The sequence below is a fragment of the Argopecten irradians genome, chromosome 7 (assembly GCF_041381155.1).
Source record: "Argopecten irradians isolate NY chromosome 7, Ai_NY, whole genome shotgun sequence".
In the NCBI taxonomy this organism is placed as follows: Eukaryota; Metazoa; Mollusca; class Bivalvia; order Pectinida; family Pectinidae; genus Argopecten; species Argopecten irradians.
In genome coordinates, this window is record NC_091140.1 from 1128476 (window position 1) to 1146273 (window position 17798).

Below are 17798 nucleotides of genomic sequence, written 5' to 3' on the forward strand. Positions count from 1 at the left end.
TGCCACCCTGGTGGTATATATACAGAGTGACAGAAGAGCCACCCTGGTGGTATCATACAGAGTGACAGAAGTGCCACCTGGTGGTATCATACAGAGTGACAGAAGTGCCACCTTTTGGTATATCATACAGAGTGACAGAAGAGCCACCTGGTGGTATCATACAGAGTGACAGAAGTGCCACCTGGTGGTATATCATACAGAGTGACAGAAGTGCCACCTGGTGGTATATCATACAGAGTGACAGAAGAGCCACCTGGTGGTATCATACAGAGTGACAGAAGTGCCACCTGGTGGTATATCATACAGAGTGACAGAAGTGCCACCTTTTGGTATATCATACAGAGTGACAGAAGTGCCACCTGGTGGTATCATACAGAGTGACAGAAGTGCCACCTTTTGGTATATCATACAGAGTGACAGAAGAGCCACCTGGTGGTATATCATACAGAGTGACAGATGAGCCAACTGGTGGTGGTATCATACAGAGTGACAGAAGTGCCACCTCTGGTGGTATATCATACAGAGTGGACTGAAGAGCCACCTGGTAGGTATATCATACAGAGTGACAGAAGTGACCCACCTGGTGGTATATCATTACAGAGTGACTGAAGAGCCACCTGGTGGTATAAATACAGAGTGACAGGACAGCCTCTTTTGGATATCATACAGAGGACAGGAAGAGCCAGTGACAGACAGTGGTTTATACATACAGAGTGACAGAAGGAGCCAACCTGGTGGTATCAATACAGATGACAGAAGTGACACCTTTTGGTATATCATACAGAGTGACAGAAGTGCCACCTGGTAGGTATCATACAGAGTGACAGAAGTGACACCCTTTTGGTATACTCCTACAGATGACAGAAGTGCCACCTGGTGAGTATATACAGATACAGAGTGACAGAAGAGCCACTGGTGGTTATTATCATACAGAAGAGTGGTATATCATACAGAGTGACAGAAGAGCCACCTGGTGGTATATCATACAGAGTGACAGAAGTGCCACCTGGTGGTATATCATACAGAGTGACAGAAGTGCCACCTGGTGGTATATCATACAGAGTGACAGAAGTGCCACCTGGTGGTATATCATACAGAGTGACAGAAGTGCCACCTGGTGGTATATCATACAGAGTGACAGAAGAGCCACCTGGTGGTATATCATACAGAGTGACAGAAGTGCCACCTGGTGGTATATCATACAGAAGTGACAGAGTCATACAGAGTGACAGAAGTGCCACCTGGTGGTATATCATACAGAGTGACAGAAGTGCCACCTGGTGGTTATCATACAGAGTGACAGAAGTGCCACCTTTTGGTATATCATACAGAGTGACAGAAGTGCCACCTGGTGGTATATCATACAGAGTGACAGAAGTGCCACCTGGTGGTATATCATACAGAGTGACAGAAGTGCCACCTGGTGGTATATCATACAGAGTGACAGAAGTGCCACCTGGTGGTATTTCATACAGAGTGACAGACAGAAGTGCCACCTGGTGGTATATCATACAGAGTGACAGAAGTGCCACCTGGTGGTATATCATACAGAGTGACAGAAGTGCCACCTGGTGGTATATCATACAGAGTGACAGAAGTGCCACCTGGTGGTATAATCATACAGAGTGACAGAAGTGCCACCTATTTGGAGTATCATACAGAGTGACAGAAGAAGAAGTGCCACCTGGTTGGTATATCATACAGAGTGACAGAAGAGCCACCTGGTGGTATATCATACAGAGTGACAGAAGTGCCACCTGGTGGTATATCATACAGAGTGACAGAAGTGCCACCTGGTGGTATATCATACAGAGTGACAGAAGTGCCACCTGGTGGTATATCATACAGAGTGACAGAAGTGCCATCATGGTGGTATCATACAGAGTGACAGAAGTGCCACCTGGTTGTTATATCATACAGAGTGACAGAAGATCATACAGAGTGCCACCTGGTGGTATATCATACAGAGTGACAGAAGTGCCACCTGGTGGTATATAATACATTACAGAGTGACAGAAGTGCCACCTGGTGGTATATCATACAGAGTGACAGAAGAGCCACCTGGTGGTATATCATACAGAGTGACAGAAGTGCCACCTGGTGGTATATCATACAGAGTGACAGAAGAGCCACCTGGTGGTATCATACAGAGTGACAGAAGTGCCACCTGGTGGTATATCATACAGAGTGACAGACAGAGCCACCATTGGTGTATATCATAACAGAGTGACTGAAGTGAGCCACCTGGTCGTTATATCATACAGAGTGACAACGATGTGCCACCTTTTGGTATATCCATACAGAGTGACAGAAGAGCCACCTGGTATTATATACAGAGAGACAGAAGTGCCATCTGGTGTTATATCATACTCAGAGTTGACAGAAGAGCACCTGGTGGTATTTTCATACATAGCCAGAGTTATATCATACAGAGATGACAGAAGTGCCACCTGGTGGTATATCATACAGAGTGACAGAAGAGCCACCTGGTGGTATCATACAGAGTGACAGAAGTGCCACCTGGTGGTATATCATACAGAGTGACAGAAGTGCCACCTGGTGGTATATCATACAGAGTGACAGAAGAGCCACCTGGTGGTATATCATACAGAGTGACAGAAGTGCCACCTGGTGGTATCATACAGAGTGACAGAAGTGCCATCTGGTGTTATATCATACAGAGTGACAGAAGAGCCACCTGGTGGTATCATACAGAGTGACAGAAGTGCCACCTGGTGGTATATCATACAGAGTGACAGAAGTGCCACCTTTTGGTATATCATACAGAGTGACAGAAGTGCCACCTGGTGGTATCATACAGAGTGACAGAAGTGCCACCTTTTGGTATATCATACAGAGTGACAGAAGAGCCACCTGGTGGTATCATACAGAGTGACAGAAGTGCCACCTGGTGGTATATCATACAGAGTGACAGAAGTGCCACCTGGTGGTATATCATACAGAGTGACAGAAGTGCCACCTGGTGGTATATCATACAGAGTGACAGAAGTGCCACCTGGTGGTATATCATACAGAGTGACAGAAGAGCCACCTGGTGGTATATCATACAGAGTGACAGAAGTGCCACCTGGTGGTATATCATACAGAGTGACAGAAGTGCCACCTTTTGGTATATCATACAGAGTGACAGAAGAGCCACCTGGTGGTATCATACAGAGTGACAGAAGTGCCACCTGGTGGTATATCATACAGAGTGACAGAAGTGACACCTTTTGGTATATCATACAGAGTGACAGAAGAGCCACCTGGTGGTATCATACAGAGTGACAGAAGTGCCACCTGGTGGTATATCATACAGAGTGACAGAAGTGCCACCTGGTGGTATATCATACAGAGTGATAGAAGTGCCACCTGATGGTATCATATGTAAGTAAGTGTAACATAGATCTAAATTTTATATTTTTGTCCTGTGACCTTACACTTTGAATCCCTACTCCATTTTAGATTCCAAGTGTCGTAAACAAGTAGTGTCATAATCAAGGTTTTGTCCTAATGACCTACAGTACACTTCTGGTAAACATGTAACTTTGAGAAATATTCATGAGATACATGCTTTACATATGACCTTGAATTTTTATGTCTTGTCCTACATGTTATGCATTTGACCTTGAATTTTGATGTCTTGGTCTACATGTTATACATTTGACCTTGAACTTTGATGTCTTGGCCAAGATCTTTGATAATAAACTTTACAAGCATTCCCTTATATGAATGTCACAGAATAATCAGGAACCATTTTTAAAACCTTTCCTCTGTAAATGGAATCTAATATGAATATTAAACAAAAATTAGAAACAACACACACATAACACTAGCTTGTATCTAACATCCTCCAATATTAATCTAATCAAACTCTCTTTATTGACAATAAAATGTAGAGAGACAGCTTTCTGTCAGTGTTCTCCTCACTCAGCTGACTGGGTGATCAAGCGAAGCATTACCATATTATAAATCTATAGGCTGGGTATACCCTGGTTACTATATCTATAATACCCTGATACTTCCTAGCTCTGGTTACTATATCTGTAATACCCTGATACTCCCTGGTTACTCTATCTGTAATACCCTGATACTCCCTGGTTACTACATCTGTAATACCTTGATACTCCCTGGTTACTATATCTGTAATACCCTGATACTCCCTGGCTCTGGTTACTATATCTGTAATACCCTGATACTCCCTGGTTACTATATCTGTAATACCCTGATACTCCCTGGTTACTATATCTGTAATACCCTGATACTCCCTGGCTCTGGTTACTATATCTGTAATACCCTGATACTCCCTGGTTCTGGTTACTATATCTGTAATACCCTGATACTCCCTGGCTCTGGTTACTATATCTGTAATACCCTGATACTCCCTGGTTACTATATCTGTAATACCCTGATACTCCCTGGTTACTATATCTGTAATACCCTGATACTCCCTGGTTACTATATCTGTAATACCCTGATACTCTGGCTCTGGTTACTATATCTGTAATACCCTGATACTCCCTGGCTCTGGTTACTATATCTGTAATACCCTGATACTTACTCCCTGGTTGCCTATATCTGTAATACCCATGATACTCCATGGCTGGTTACTATATCTGAAATAATACCCTGATATCTAAAAACCCTGGCTCTGGCTCTGTTACTATAACTGTAATATATATGGTAAATACCCTGATACTCCCTGGCTCTGGTTACTATATCTGTAATACCCTGATACTCCCTGGTTACTATATCTGTAATACCCTGATACTCCCTGGTTACTATATCTGTAATACCCTGATACTCCCTGGCTCTGGTTACTATATCTGTAATACCCTGATACTCCCTGGCTCTGGTTACTATATCTGTAATACCCTGATACTCCCTGGCTCTGGTTACTATATCTGTAATACCCTGATACTCCCTGGCTCTGGTTACTATATCTGTAATACCCTGATACTCCCTGGCTCTGGTTACTATATCTGTAATACCCTGATACTCCCTGGCTCTGGTTACTATATCTGTAATACCCTGATACTCCCTGGCTCTGGTTACTATATCTGTAATACCCTGATACTCCCTGGCTCTGGTTACTATATCTGTAATACCCTGATACTCCCTGGCTCTGGTTACTATATCTGTAATACCCTGATACTCCCTGGTTACTATATCTGTAATACCCTGATACTCCCTGGTTACTATATCTGTAATACCCTGATACTCCCTGGTTACTATATCTGTAATACCCTGATACTCCCTGGCTCTGGTTACTATATCTGTAATACCCTGATACTCCCATGGCTCTGGTTACTATATCTGTAATACCCTGATACTCCCTGGTAACTATATCTGTTACTAATACCCTGATACTGCCCCTGGCTCTGGGTTACTACCTATCTGTAATACCCTGATACTCCCTGGTTACTATATCTGTAATACCCTGATACTCACTGGTTACTATATCTGTAATACCCTGATACTCCCTGGTTACTATATCTGTAATACCCTGATACTCCCTGGTTACTATATCTGTAATACCCTGATACTCCCTGGCTCTGGTTACTATATCTGTAATACCCTGATACTCCCTGGTTACTATATCTGTAATACCCTGATACTCCCTGGCTCTGGTTACTATATCTGTAATACCCTGATACTCCCTGGTTACTATATCTGTAATACCCTGATACTCCCTGGTTACTATATCTGTAATACCCTGATACTCCCTGGCTCTGGTTACTATATCTGTAATACCCTGATACTCCCTGGTTACTATATCTGTAATACCCTGATACTCCCTGGCTCTGGTTACTATATCTGTAATACCCTGATACTCCCTGGTTACTATATCTGTAATACCCTGATACTCCCTGGCTCTGGTTACTATATTTGTCCATACCCTGATACTTCCTAGCTCTGGGTTACTATATCTGTAATACCCTGTTTACTCCCTGGTACTACTATACTATATCTGTAATACCCTGATACTCCATGGCTCTGGTTACTATATCTGTAATACCCTGATACTCTGGGCCTGGTTACTATATCTGTAATACCCTGATACTCCATGGCTCTGGTTACTATATCTGTAATACCCTGATACTCCCTGGCTCTGGGTACTATATCTGTAATACCCTGATACTCCCTGCTCTGTTACTAATATCTGTAATACCCTGATACTTCCTGGCTCTGGTTACTATATCTGTAATACCCTGATACTCCCCTCTGGTTACTATATCTGTAATACCCCTGATACTTCCTGGCTCTGGTTACTATATCTGTAATACCCTGATACTCCCTGGTTACTATATCTGTAATACCCTGATACTTCCTGGCTCTGGTTACTATATCTGTAATACCCTGATACTCCCTGGCTCTGGTTACTTTATCTGTAATACCCTGATACTCCCTGTTACTATATCTGTAATACCCTGATACTCCCTGGCTCTGGTTACTATATCTGTAATACCCTGATACTCCCTGGCTCTGGTATACTATATCTGTAATACCCTGATACTCCCTGGTTACTATATCTGTAATACCCTGATACTCCCTGGTTACTATATCTGTAATACCCTGATACTCCCTGGCTCCGGTTACTATATCTGTAATACCCTGATACTCCCTCTGCTCTGGTTACTATATCTGTAATACCCTGATACTTCCTGGCTCTGGTTACTATATCTGTAATACCCTGATACTCCCTGGTTACTATATCTGTAATACCCTGATACTCCCCTCTGGTTCCTGTGTTACTATATCTGTAATACCCTGATACTCCCTGGCTCTGGTTACTATATCTGTAATACCCTGATACTCCTGGCTCTGGTTACTATATCTGTAATACCCTGATACTCCCTGGTTACTATACTCTGGTTATATTCCTGTAAATACCCTGTATAGGTTACTATATATGTAATCCCTGTAACTGGCTCAATATCTGTAAATACCCTGATACTCCCTGGTAACTTATATCTGTAATACCCTGATACTTCCCTGGTTACTATATATCTCCTGATACTACCTGGTACTATATCTGTATATCACTGTATCCTGGTTTAACTATATCTGTAATACCCTAATACTCCCTGGCTCTGGTTACTATATCTGTAATACCCTGATACTCCCTGGTTCTGGTTACTATATCTGTAATACCCTGATACTCCCTGGTTACTATATCTGTAATACCCTGATACTCTCTGGCTCTGGTTACTATATCTGTAATACCCTGATACTCCTGATACTCCTGGCTCTGGTTACTATATCTGTAATACCCTGATACTTCCTGGCTCTGGTCACTCTATCTGTAATACCCTGATACTCCCTGGCTCTGGTAACTGTATCTGTAATACCCTGATACTCCCTGGCTCTGGTTACTATATCTGTAATACCCTGATACTCCCTGGCTCTGGTAACTGTATCTGTAATACCCTGATACTCCCTGGCTCTGGTTACTTTATCTGTAATACCCTGATAACCCTGGTTTTATCTGTAATACCCGATAACTCCCCCTGGCTCTGGTAACTGTATCTGTAATACCCTGATTACTCCCTGGCTCTGGTAACTGTATCTGTAATACCCTGATACTCCCTGGCTCTGGTTACTATATCTGTAATACCCTGATACTCCCTGGTTACTATATCTGTAATACCCTGATACTCCCTGGTTACTATATCTGTAATACCCTGATACTCCCTGGCTCTGGTTACTATATCTGTAATACCCTGATACTCCCTGGCTCTGGTAACTGTATCTGTAATACCCTGATACTCTCTGGCTCTGGTTACTTTATCTGTAATACCTAAGATATTACCGTGAATCATCACTTGCCTCACAGCTCCGTACACAATAGCATGTGTGGCGGCGCTTATTTTTCTAATATTCCAAGTTTATTAAACACAAGAGGCTGTGGATATTTCTTGTTTGGTTATCAGTAGGCAAAGCTATTTACTCACTTTACCTTGCATGACCAAGCCCATATTTCTGTGGAATATTAAAAACTAATCTCAACCTGGACATATTTATTGTATCAAACCTGCATCATTATCTGGCTTATAACCTAGTGTGACAGAATCTTGTAAACATTGAGAGTGTAAGTGGGCCGCTACAGCCAATATATGTCTGTCTGGTCAATGGTCTTAGGTCTGTTTGTCATTGTCTGTCTGACACACATATTACACTGTACAACACGATGTCTACAGGAGATAAAACTGTATACAACATGCAATTCAGATAAAGGAGGAGACAATTTCTAGTTAGATGTGTTGTAGTCACATTCAAAATAATTCAGCAAGGTAGATATACTTTCTAAAATATATCAGACTGACTGATCACCAGACAGTATATATAACCATGCCTTAACCCATACCGAAATAAAGTACAAAAAAAGTACACTAAAAAAAGGTCAAAAAAAGCATGCTTTTTTTGACTCAATTTGGAACCGAACTTACCTCCCGGTTCCCAAAATGAGTCAAAAAAAGTACAAAAAGTACTAAACAGGCTCATAAAAGCCATGCTTTTAGTACACTCTATTGTTTTTACAACCATAACAGAAAAAGTACAAAAAAAGTACTCTGTGGGAGGAAAAAAGTACAAAAAAAGCACATAATGACCGTGGCATGTGTACTTTTTTTTGTACTTTTTTTCATCCAGAAAAAGTACTATAAAAGTACAGTACTTTAATAGTATTTTGAAGGTAGGCCAAAAAGTACTAAAATAGTACAAAAAGTACAAAAAAAGCACACTGTGTACTTTTTTTTTTTGACCTTTTTTTCATCTAGAAAAAGTACTAAAAAGTACAGTACTTTTTTTTGACCTTTTTTTTCCATCCAGAAAAAGTACTAAAAAGTACAGTACTTTTTTTTGACCTTTTTTATCCAGAAAAAAGTACTAAAAAAAAGTACAGTACTTTTATAGTACTTTTATAGGTAGGCCAAAAAGTACTAAAGCAGTACAAAAAAGTACTTTGTGGCGGAAAAAAAGTACAAAAAAAGCACACAGTGTACTTTTTTTGACCTTTTCTTTTGTCTAGAAAAAGTACAAAAAAAGTACAGTACTTTTTTTTAGTACTTTTCTTATGTAGACCAAAAAGTACTAAAAACAGTACAAAAAAAGTACAGTACATTTTTAGTACTTTTTATCAAGCTCAAAACAAATTATAAAACTGTATGAAAAATTTACTTCTGATTGTTGGTGGAAAAGTACCAAAATAATTAAGAATACAATATGAAAACCCAGGTGTACTCTTTCACTAATTTCAGAATACTATGATAGAAATCTTATTTATTGATGGTTATAGGTGCCTCAGCTCACCTACGATGGACCTAATTAGTATCTCTTATAACATAGAAAAAGATTAGCAATGTTTTTCTTAAATGAAGATGCAATTCCAAGGTTGGTTTTTTTTGTTCAAATAGACTTGTCTTAGTTAGTGCAGTGATTTTTATGTGACACACAATCCAACCAAGATGGACCCACACATCAAGTTTAAAGATAGTACCTGGACATGGTTAATGCACAGAAGAAACAAATAAATTAAGGGCCACACTCTGTTCAATATTTACAACACAGCATTGTATTCAGAGATAAAACATGTGTAAATTGTTGAACATTGGCATCAGGTTTTGTCACAATGTTGTCTACAATATAAATTTCAATATGTCAATGCAATGAAATCCTGTCCAAATCTTTTCGCCCCTTGATCACTGTCCAGTGCAATCCATTACATGCTGTTTTTTCATTCCATTTTCCTGGCAAGTGAAAGCCTGCAAAAAAGACAAAGACATTGTGCTGGAAACAATAATGTTTATGGATATATTAAAATGTCTTATGTTTTTTGTTTGGCTCAAATAAACTCTTTGCTTTAAATTTTATACCATGCCCATGTGTATGTTAAATGTAACAACGTAAATTCCTCCAATATATATTTTCAAAGCACCCGCCTAAAATGAACGCACACACTGAAGCCAGATACACTCCACCACAGGATTTACCATAGAGTTTTAGTGTCTAAAATGGCATCCATATTTTTACATAATTGCTAGTAATAGCAAATCTGAAACAAATAGGATAGATTGAAATATTTACCTGCAAAAGTGGCTATGATGACAGCAGTGGATTTTCAGTCTCTTTGAAGAGGTGTATTCATTTTCAGTCATCAGCTATTCATTTGTTTTTGTTGACTGTTTTTCTTCTTCATAATTACTGTATTCTGAAAAGAAAGAAAAAAAATAGGATTGTGCAATATGGATACAGTGTGAATGCATATGGTACAATATTAATACTCATAAAAAGTTCACACATGGCTAGATTAATTAATCAAAAATAAATTTACAGAACTAAATTATTTTAGTGTTTTTATGTGCGCATGGCGCACGCCGTGCCCTTTTTTACCTGACGCCATGGCCTCGATCTATAACCCAGCCCTGTTTGTCCCCCAGTACAGTTTTACTAAACATACCAAAATACCAGGCAGTCGCTAATAATTATGTAAACAAAAGAGGTGTGACCACTCCCTGACCCTGATCAACACCCCCCCAGTGACCCTACTGCCATTCTGATAAATGACATTTTTCTCAGAGTGTTAATTCACTTAAATTGTAAGTCTCAATGAAATATTACTTAACAAAAAAGGAATGCAAAGGTTATGTTTTATGATGGTAAAAAAATAACTCTTTTATAATGTTCATACATTGTGTATATTCACATGTTACCACCATCCTTTTATTAATATTTACCTGTTTAAATTAGGCATATTAATGTTTATATCTTTAACCAGTCTGCCCTCGATCATTATCACACACTGATCTGCAATTTGCCTGAAAGGAAAAATATGAGGTTATATATACATGACCTGATTGTATGGAAACACAGTATGAATGTGTATACACATTTAGATTTTAATTGCAGGACTTAATTGACTGATGGACAGCAAAATGTAAATATGATAGGATTACATCATTGAAACATCATACCTTCTTGTCAAAAGATGTCGTGAAAACAACGATATAATTGAATATGAGCATCCAAATCGACACTCACATATTTAAGTTAATAATGTTATTTCATTACCCATGTTTTCAAGAAAACAAATATTATTTCCCAATCTAATTAATCACGATGAATAAAATAAAGTTTAAAAAAAAAAAAAACATAAAATAAATTATGTACCACAAAACGAAATTGTGGGCGATAATGAAGTGAAAATGATATGGAAAGTTCCATAGTTTTTTTTAATACAACTTGTGTCCAGATACAATTGTTGGATGTTGAATTGATTATAACATTTAAACCCCCTGCCGTGTAAATGTTCTTGTGATTTGAAATTGGAAATGATGTTGAAATTTACAACTGAACGGCAATGAAATAATTGCCAAGCCCATTCAAAAAGAAAGCACAGCTATGTAAACAAAAAATGATGTCTAACTTATTTCATAAACTGGGTGTTTTAATTGCATCCAAATGCTTTCAGAACGAAGTAAACAAGTAAGAGAATTGAAACTTACCGTTAAACTCCATCCTCCATCGTTACTGTGTTCACCAGCTAGAGTTTGAGAGAGATCGATGGTATTGTAACAATAAACAAAAAAATAAATAACCTCGTGTCTCTGTGCAAACATCCTAACCTTCTTTCGATGTTGGCCCAGCAGCCAGTTATATTTTGTTTGTTTACATTCTGCAATCAGCTGACAGATGTAAACAAATATGGCCGCCAGCCAGCTGTTTCACATTCTGTGTTTCCCGCTCAAATAATCACGTGACAAACACATGTGGGGCCGCTTACGTCTTTCACAAAGGAATCTGTACTATAAATATTTCTAAACAAAATCTCTCTCAATTCCTCACGTTTTATTTTATTATTAACTTAGGACAAGGAATTAAAAAACCCAAAACAAATGAACTGGTGTGCTGATAAATCAACATTTTAGTGATGCTGTATTACAAATAGACACTCGCCTGTTGGCCTCTTACGTAGATTCAAAAGAAATGTTGTACGATCCTAACGTCCTAAACCAAACCTCTTAATTCCTAATTTTTTGTTGAATAGTTTTATATAATTTATCAAGAGACAAAGAAATATGCGAACTATTATATTAATAAATCCACCTTTTGACGACGAGGTAGGTAAACCAATTTAATAATCAATCACGACAACAAAGGAGTTATTGAAATAAGAACCATTTTCCGCATGTCGTGAAAAGATCGAGATTTTAAAAAAGATAAACAGAACCCTTGTTTTTGGCATGGTTTTGGAGAACTTTTTTAAAGTATCAATTTCATTATTTTGTGATGCTGGAAAGATTATATAGTCACAAGCTATTTATCATCGTATAAGACCTTGTGTCTGACCAGAAACATCCAGGCCTACGTAAGCATGAGCCCGTCGCGTGAGTGTTTTGTTGGTTAGCCAACTGTGATGTCCCGAGTCGGTGTAAACAAATGAGATGGATAAAATTCCATTGACAAATTCATCTATGATAGCTTGTATTTTCCTTTTAAATATAAATCAGACCGATAGCATATTTACGTCAACAGTGTGTGCAACGGCGTAATCCCCGGCATGTCCTATTTGTTTTGTTAGTTTGTTATGAGATTTTATACTGAAACCATATATAATGCATTATATGAGGATGGAAAAACTTTCACAAACTATTTAATATCGTATGGGACCATGAGTCTGACCCAGGGGGAGAGTTTTTTGTTAGTTCCGTGTCAGAACGACTAATGTACATGTGTTGGCTTGTTTACCTGGTTTGTAAATCGTTTATTGTGTGTGAAACCACTGGTCAGAGACAGGCGATTTGTGTGTCATTGTGCACGTGACTGATCGATAATTAAGACTCTAATTATACTGATCACATAGAGCATTGGTTTTATGTAACATATATGTACATGGGCCTAGTGTATACTACTACATTTTAACTCATTTAGAGAGAAAGGGGAATTGGAAACACATTTCAATAATATTTTAAGGTGAACACTTATATAAACACATTTCAACAATATTTTAAGGTGAACACTTAAGTGATTAGAAATAATTTAAACATTTATGGTAAAGGAAATGAGAAATAAAAACTTAGCATTAAGAATGTAAAATTATTCAAAACGTCATCTGCAACATTCACTTATTAAATAAACAGCCTTAATTACCGGTAGTTGAATTATATTTCTTTCTAATGTTCAGTTGTAAACAATTTTTAATTAAATATATAATTTTGTTTTAAAAAAACTCCCCCTAAAAAAATTGGAGTAGAAAAAAAAATCAAAATAAAAGTACACTGAAATGGTGATGCCTTATGAAAAATTCTAAGTCCCAAAAAAGTACAAAAAAAGTACTCTGAACATTTCCCATTCATCCTTTGAAAAATTCTAAGTCCAAAAAAAGTACAAAAAAAGTACTCTGAACATTTCTCATACCATGTGAATAATTCTAAGTCCAAGAAAAGTACAAAAAAAGTACTCTGCAAAATGACTGTATGTCCCAGAAAAGTACAAAAAAAGTACTCTGCAAAATGACTAAGTCCCAGAAAAGTACAAAAAAAGTACTCTGCAGAATGTTTAAGTCCAGAAAAGTACAAAAAAAGTACTCTGCAAAATTTCAGAGTCCCAAAAAAAGTACAAAAAAAGTACTCTGCAAAATTTCAGAGTCCAAAAAAAGTACAAAAAAAGTACTCTGCCCCTGATGGTGTGTCCGGAAAAAGTACTAAAAGAGCATGCTTTTTTTGTACTTTTTAGAAAAAGTACTAAAAAATGTCACTAAAAGCATCATAAAAGCATGCTTTATTTCGGTATATATAACCATGCCTTGTGCTCCCAAACACATGTGTACTCATTCAATGTTGTAGCATACAAAATGCAAAGTCACATGCGTTACCTTGACAGTTTGTTTGACAGCCAGCGATCTGTCAATTTGTTATCTATAAATCATAGCAATATGAGCTTGGTCATACGATCTGCATTCCCTTCTTAGAACAGTATCAAAATGGTACATAGCACTTCAAAATTCTGAGAAGCAAGGACAGTAAATAGGTTTTTATTGCATTCTTAATGAAGTCAATGCTACCTTTAAAAAACCAATAGAGAGTGAGTGATACTGGAACAGGATGATGGTTTTTTCCTGCTCAATTTTCACCCTTCCACAAACAAGAGACTTATTAAGTTGGACTTCCACCCATCCACAAACAATTCCAGAGTCTTATTTAGTTGGACTTCCACCTTTCCATAAACAAATCCAGAGACTTATTTAGTTGGACTTACTTAAGTTTAATTTCCACCTTTCCATAAACAATTCCAGAGACTTATTTAGTTGGACTTACTTACATTTAATTTCCACCATTCCACAAGCAATTCCAGAGCGTATTTAGTTGGACTTACTTAAGTTTAATTTCCACCATTCCACAAGCAATTCCAGAGACTTATTTAGTTGGACTTACTTACATTTAATTTCCACCATTCCACAAACAATTCCAGAGACTTATTTAGTTGGACTTACTTATGCTTAATTTCCACCCTTCCACAAACAATTCCAGAGACTTATTTAGTAAAACTTACTTGAGTTTGCGAAGGTTCTCCACGCTCGGAGTTGTCATGGCACTCTCCGGTTCATCTTCCGTATCAGGACTGAGAATATTGTTCACATGCTTTTCCCGAGCCTTTGACTCCAACATGCTATAGTATCCCAGAAATCCTCGGTTCTTCTTCCCAGTCTGATCATTGGCCTCCTTCTGAGCCGAGTCCTTTTCGTTTGCTCGGTTCAAATCTTCAGTCAGCTTTTTAGTTTCGTACATGGTGATGTACTCATTTTCATTGTCTTCATCACTAGACAAATCTTCCTCCCCTTCTGAAGAGCTCAGGTTTTCACTAGAAGAATCAGAAAGGAGACGTTTCTTCTCCGGGGTATAGTTTTTATTGGTCGTCGTTCCATTTTTGTTTGATTTCTGATCGAGCAGGGATAATGTACTGATGTCATCGACGTCGTCGTAGATACTGGGATCCCTGTCCTCACTCGACGTCTTCTTCATGTTGGAGTTCATACGGTCCTCAAACTGGTAATTCGGGTTGGCAAAACTAAGATAGGTGTTTTCGGAATCTGAAAATATACAAACATTTTACAACATTAGAACATCATATCATATAGATATTTGTCATGTTTGTACATAGGACAAGCATCTGACAAACAAAGGGGACAATTAATTATTCAGTTTAATGCAATGAAATGTAAAATAAAATAAATTGACCTTATCTTTTTTTTAGAATCGGTGAAGTAAACTGTAAATTACATCTATATTTTACGGCTATTTGTGCTGTCTTTGAAGCTCTAAACCATGTAAAGGGTATTAATTAAGGCGTCAATCTGTATTATTAGGATATAGAAGGGTTACATTATGGATGGTAGCCTGAATTCAACACTATATACAAGATACATTATAGTGATGGTGACATTACTAGAGGAATTCAACACTATATACAAGATACATTATAGTGATGGTGACATTACTAGAGGAATTCAACACTATATACAAGATACATTATAGTGATGGTGACATTACTAGAGGAATTCAACACTATATACAAGATACATTATAGTGATGGTGACATTACTAGAGGAATTCAACACTATATACAAGATACATTATAGTGATGGTGACATTACTAGAGGAATTCAACACTATATACAAGATACATTATAGTGATGGTGACATTACTAGAGGAATTCAACACTATATACAAGATACATTATAGTGATGGTGACATTACTAGAGGAATTCAACACTATATACAAGATACATTATAGTGATGGTGACATTACTAGAGGAATTCAACACTATATACAAGATACATTATAGTGATGGTGACATTACTAGAGGAATTTAACACTATATACAAGATACATTATAGTGATGGTGACATTACTAGAGATATTCAACACTATATACAAGATACATTATAGTGATGGTGACATTACTAGAGGAATTCAACACTATATACAAGATACATTATAGTGATGGTGACATTACTAGAGGAATTCAACACTATATACAAGATACATTATAGTGATGGTGACATTACTAGAGGAATTCAACACTATATACAAGATACATTATAGTGATGGTGACATTACTAGAGGAATTCAACACTATATACAAGATACATTATAGTGATGGTGACATTACTAGAGGAATTCAACACTATATACAAGATACATTATAGTGATGGTGACATTACTAGAGGAATTCAACACTATATACAAGATACATTATAGTGATGGTGACATTACTAGAGGAATTCAACACTATATACAAGATACATTATAGTGATGGTGACATTACTAGAGGAATTCAACACTATATACAAGATACATTATAGTGATGGTGACATTACTAGAGGAATTCAACACTATATACAAGATACATTATAGTGATGGTGACATTACTAGAGGAATTCAACACTATATACAAGATACATTATAGTGATGGTGACATTACTAGAGGAATTCAACACTATATACAAGATACATTATAGTGATGGTGACATTACTAGAGGAATTCAACACTATATACAAGATACATTATAGTGATGGTGACATTACTAGAGGAATTCAACACTATATACAAGATACATTATAGTGATGGTGACATTACTAGAGGAATTCAACACTATATACAAGATACATTATAGTGATGGTGACATTACTAGAGGAATTCAACACTATATACAATATACATTATAGTGATGGTGACATTACTAGAGGAATTCAACACTATATACAAGATACATTATAGTGATGGTGACATTACTAGAGGAATTCAACACTATATACAAGATACATTATAGTGATGGTGACATTACTAGAGGAATTCAACACTATATACAAGATACATTATAGTGATGGTGACATTACTAGAGGAATTCAACACTATATACAAGATACATTATAGTGATGGTGACATTACTAGAGGAATTCAACACTATATACAAGATACATTATAGTGATGGTGACATTACTAGAGGAATTCAACACTATATACAAGATACATTATAGTAGTGATGGTGACATTACTAGAGGAATTCAACACTATATACAAGATACATTATAGTGATGGTGACATTACTAGAGGAATTCAACACTATATACAATATACATTATAGTGATGGTGACATTACTAGAGATATTCAACACTATATACAATATACATTATAGTGATGGTGACATTACTAGAGATATTCAACACTATATACAAGATACATTATAGTGATGGTGACATTACTAGAGGAATTTAACACTATATACAAGATACATTATAGTGATGGTGACATTACTAGAGATATTCAACACTATATACAAGATACATTATAGTGATGGTGACATTACTAGAGGAATTTAACACTATATACAATATACATTATAGTGATAGTGACATTACTAGAGATATTCAACACTAAATACAATATACATTATAGTGATGGTGACATTACTAGAGGAATATGGCGACAGCCAAAGTTACTGATGATGTGTGTTTGTTTGCTGAACTTTTGTAATTAAATATTATTCTGGCTCTTGACAACAACATACCAGCATCTACATCCAACACAATGGATGCAGGCTAACGGAGCGTCGTAACCGAATTATCGTCAGTGACAATCTAATTCCTAGCTACTATGTTATTTTGTCTGTTGATTCTTCTACTGTTCTCAACAAAGTATAAAACTGTGGAGTCAGGACGATTACAAGGTTTGTTATACAAATTCTCACAAGTCGCAAACATTTTCTATTTTTTTTTTGCCCTATTAAAAATTAA

General features: G+C 37.2%; 1 protein-coding gene across 1 annotated transcript in view; it reads right to left on the minus strand.

Moving 5' to 3' along the window:
* LOC138326784 (amyloid beta precursor protein binding family B member 2-like) overlaps window positions 1–17798 on the minus strand; it is a 99848-nt gene that overhangs the window by 54811 nt on the left and 27239 nt on the right. Inside the window, exon 2 of the mRNA XM_069272787.1 lies at window positions 14551–15088. Within this exon, the coding sequence (XP_069128888.1) occupies window positions 14551–15088 (538 nt within the window). The remainder of the gene's footprint in view (window positions 1–14550; window positions 15089–17798) is intronic.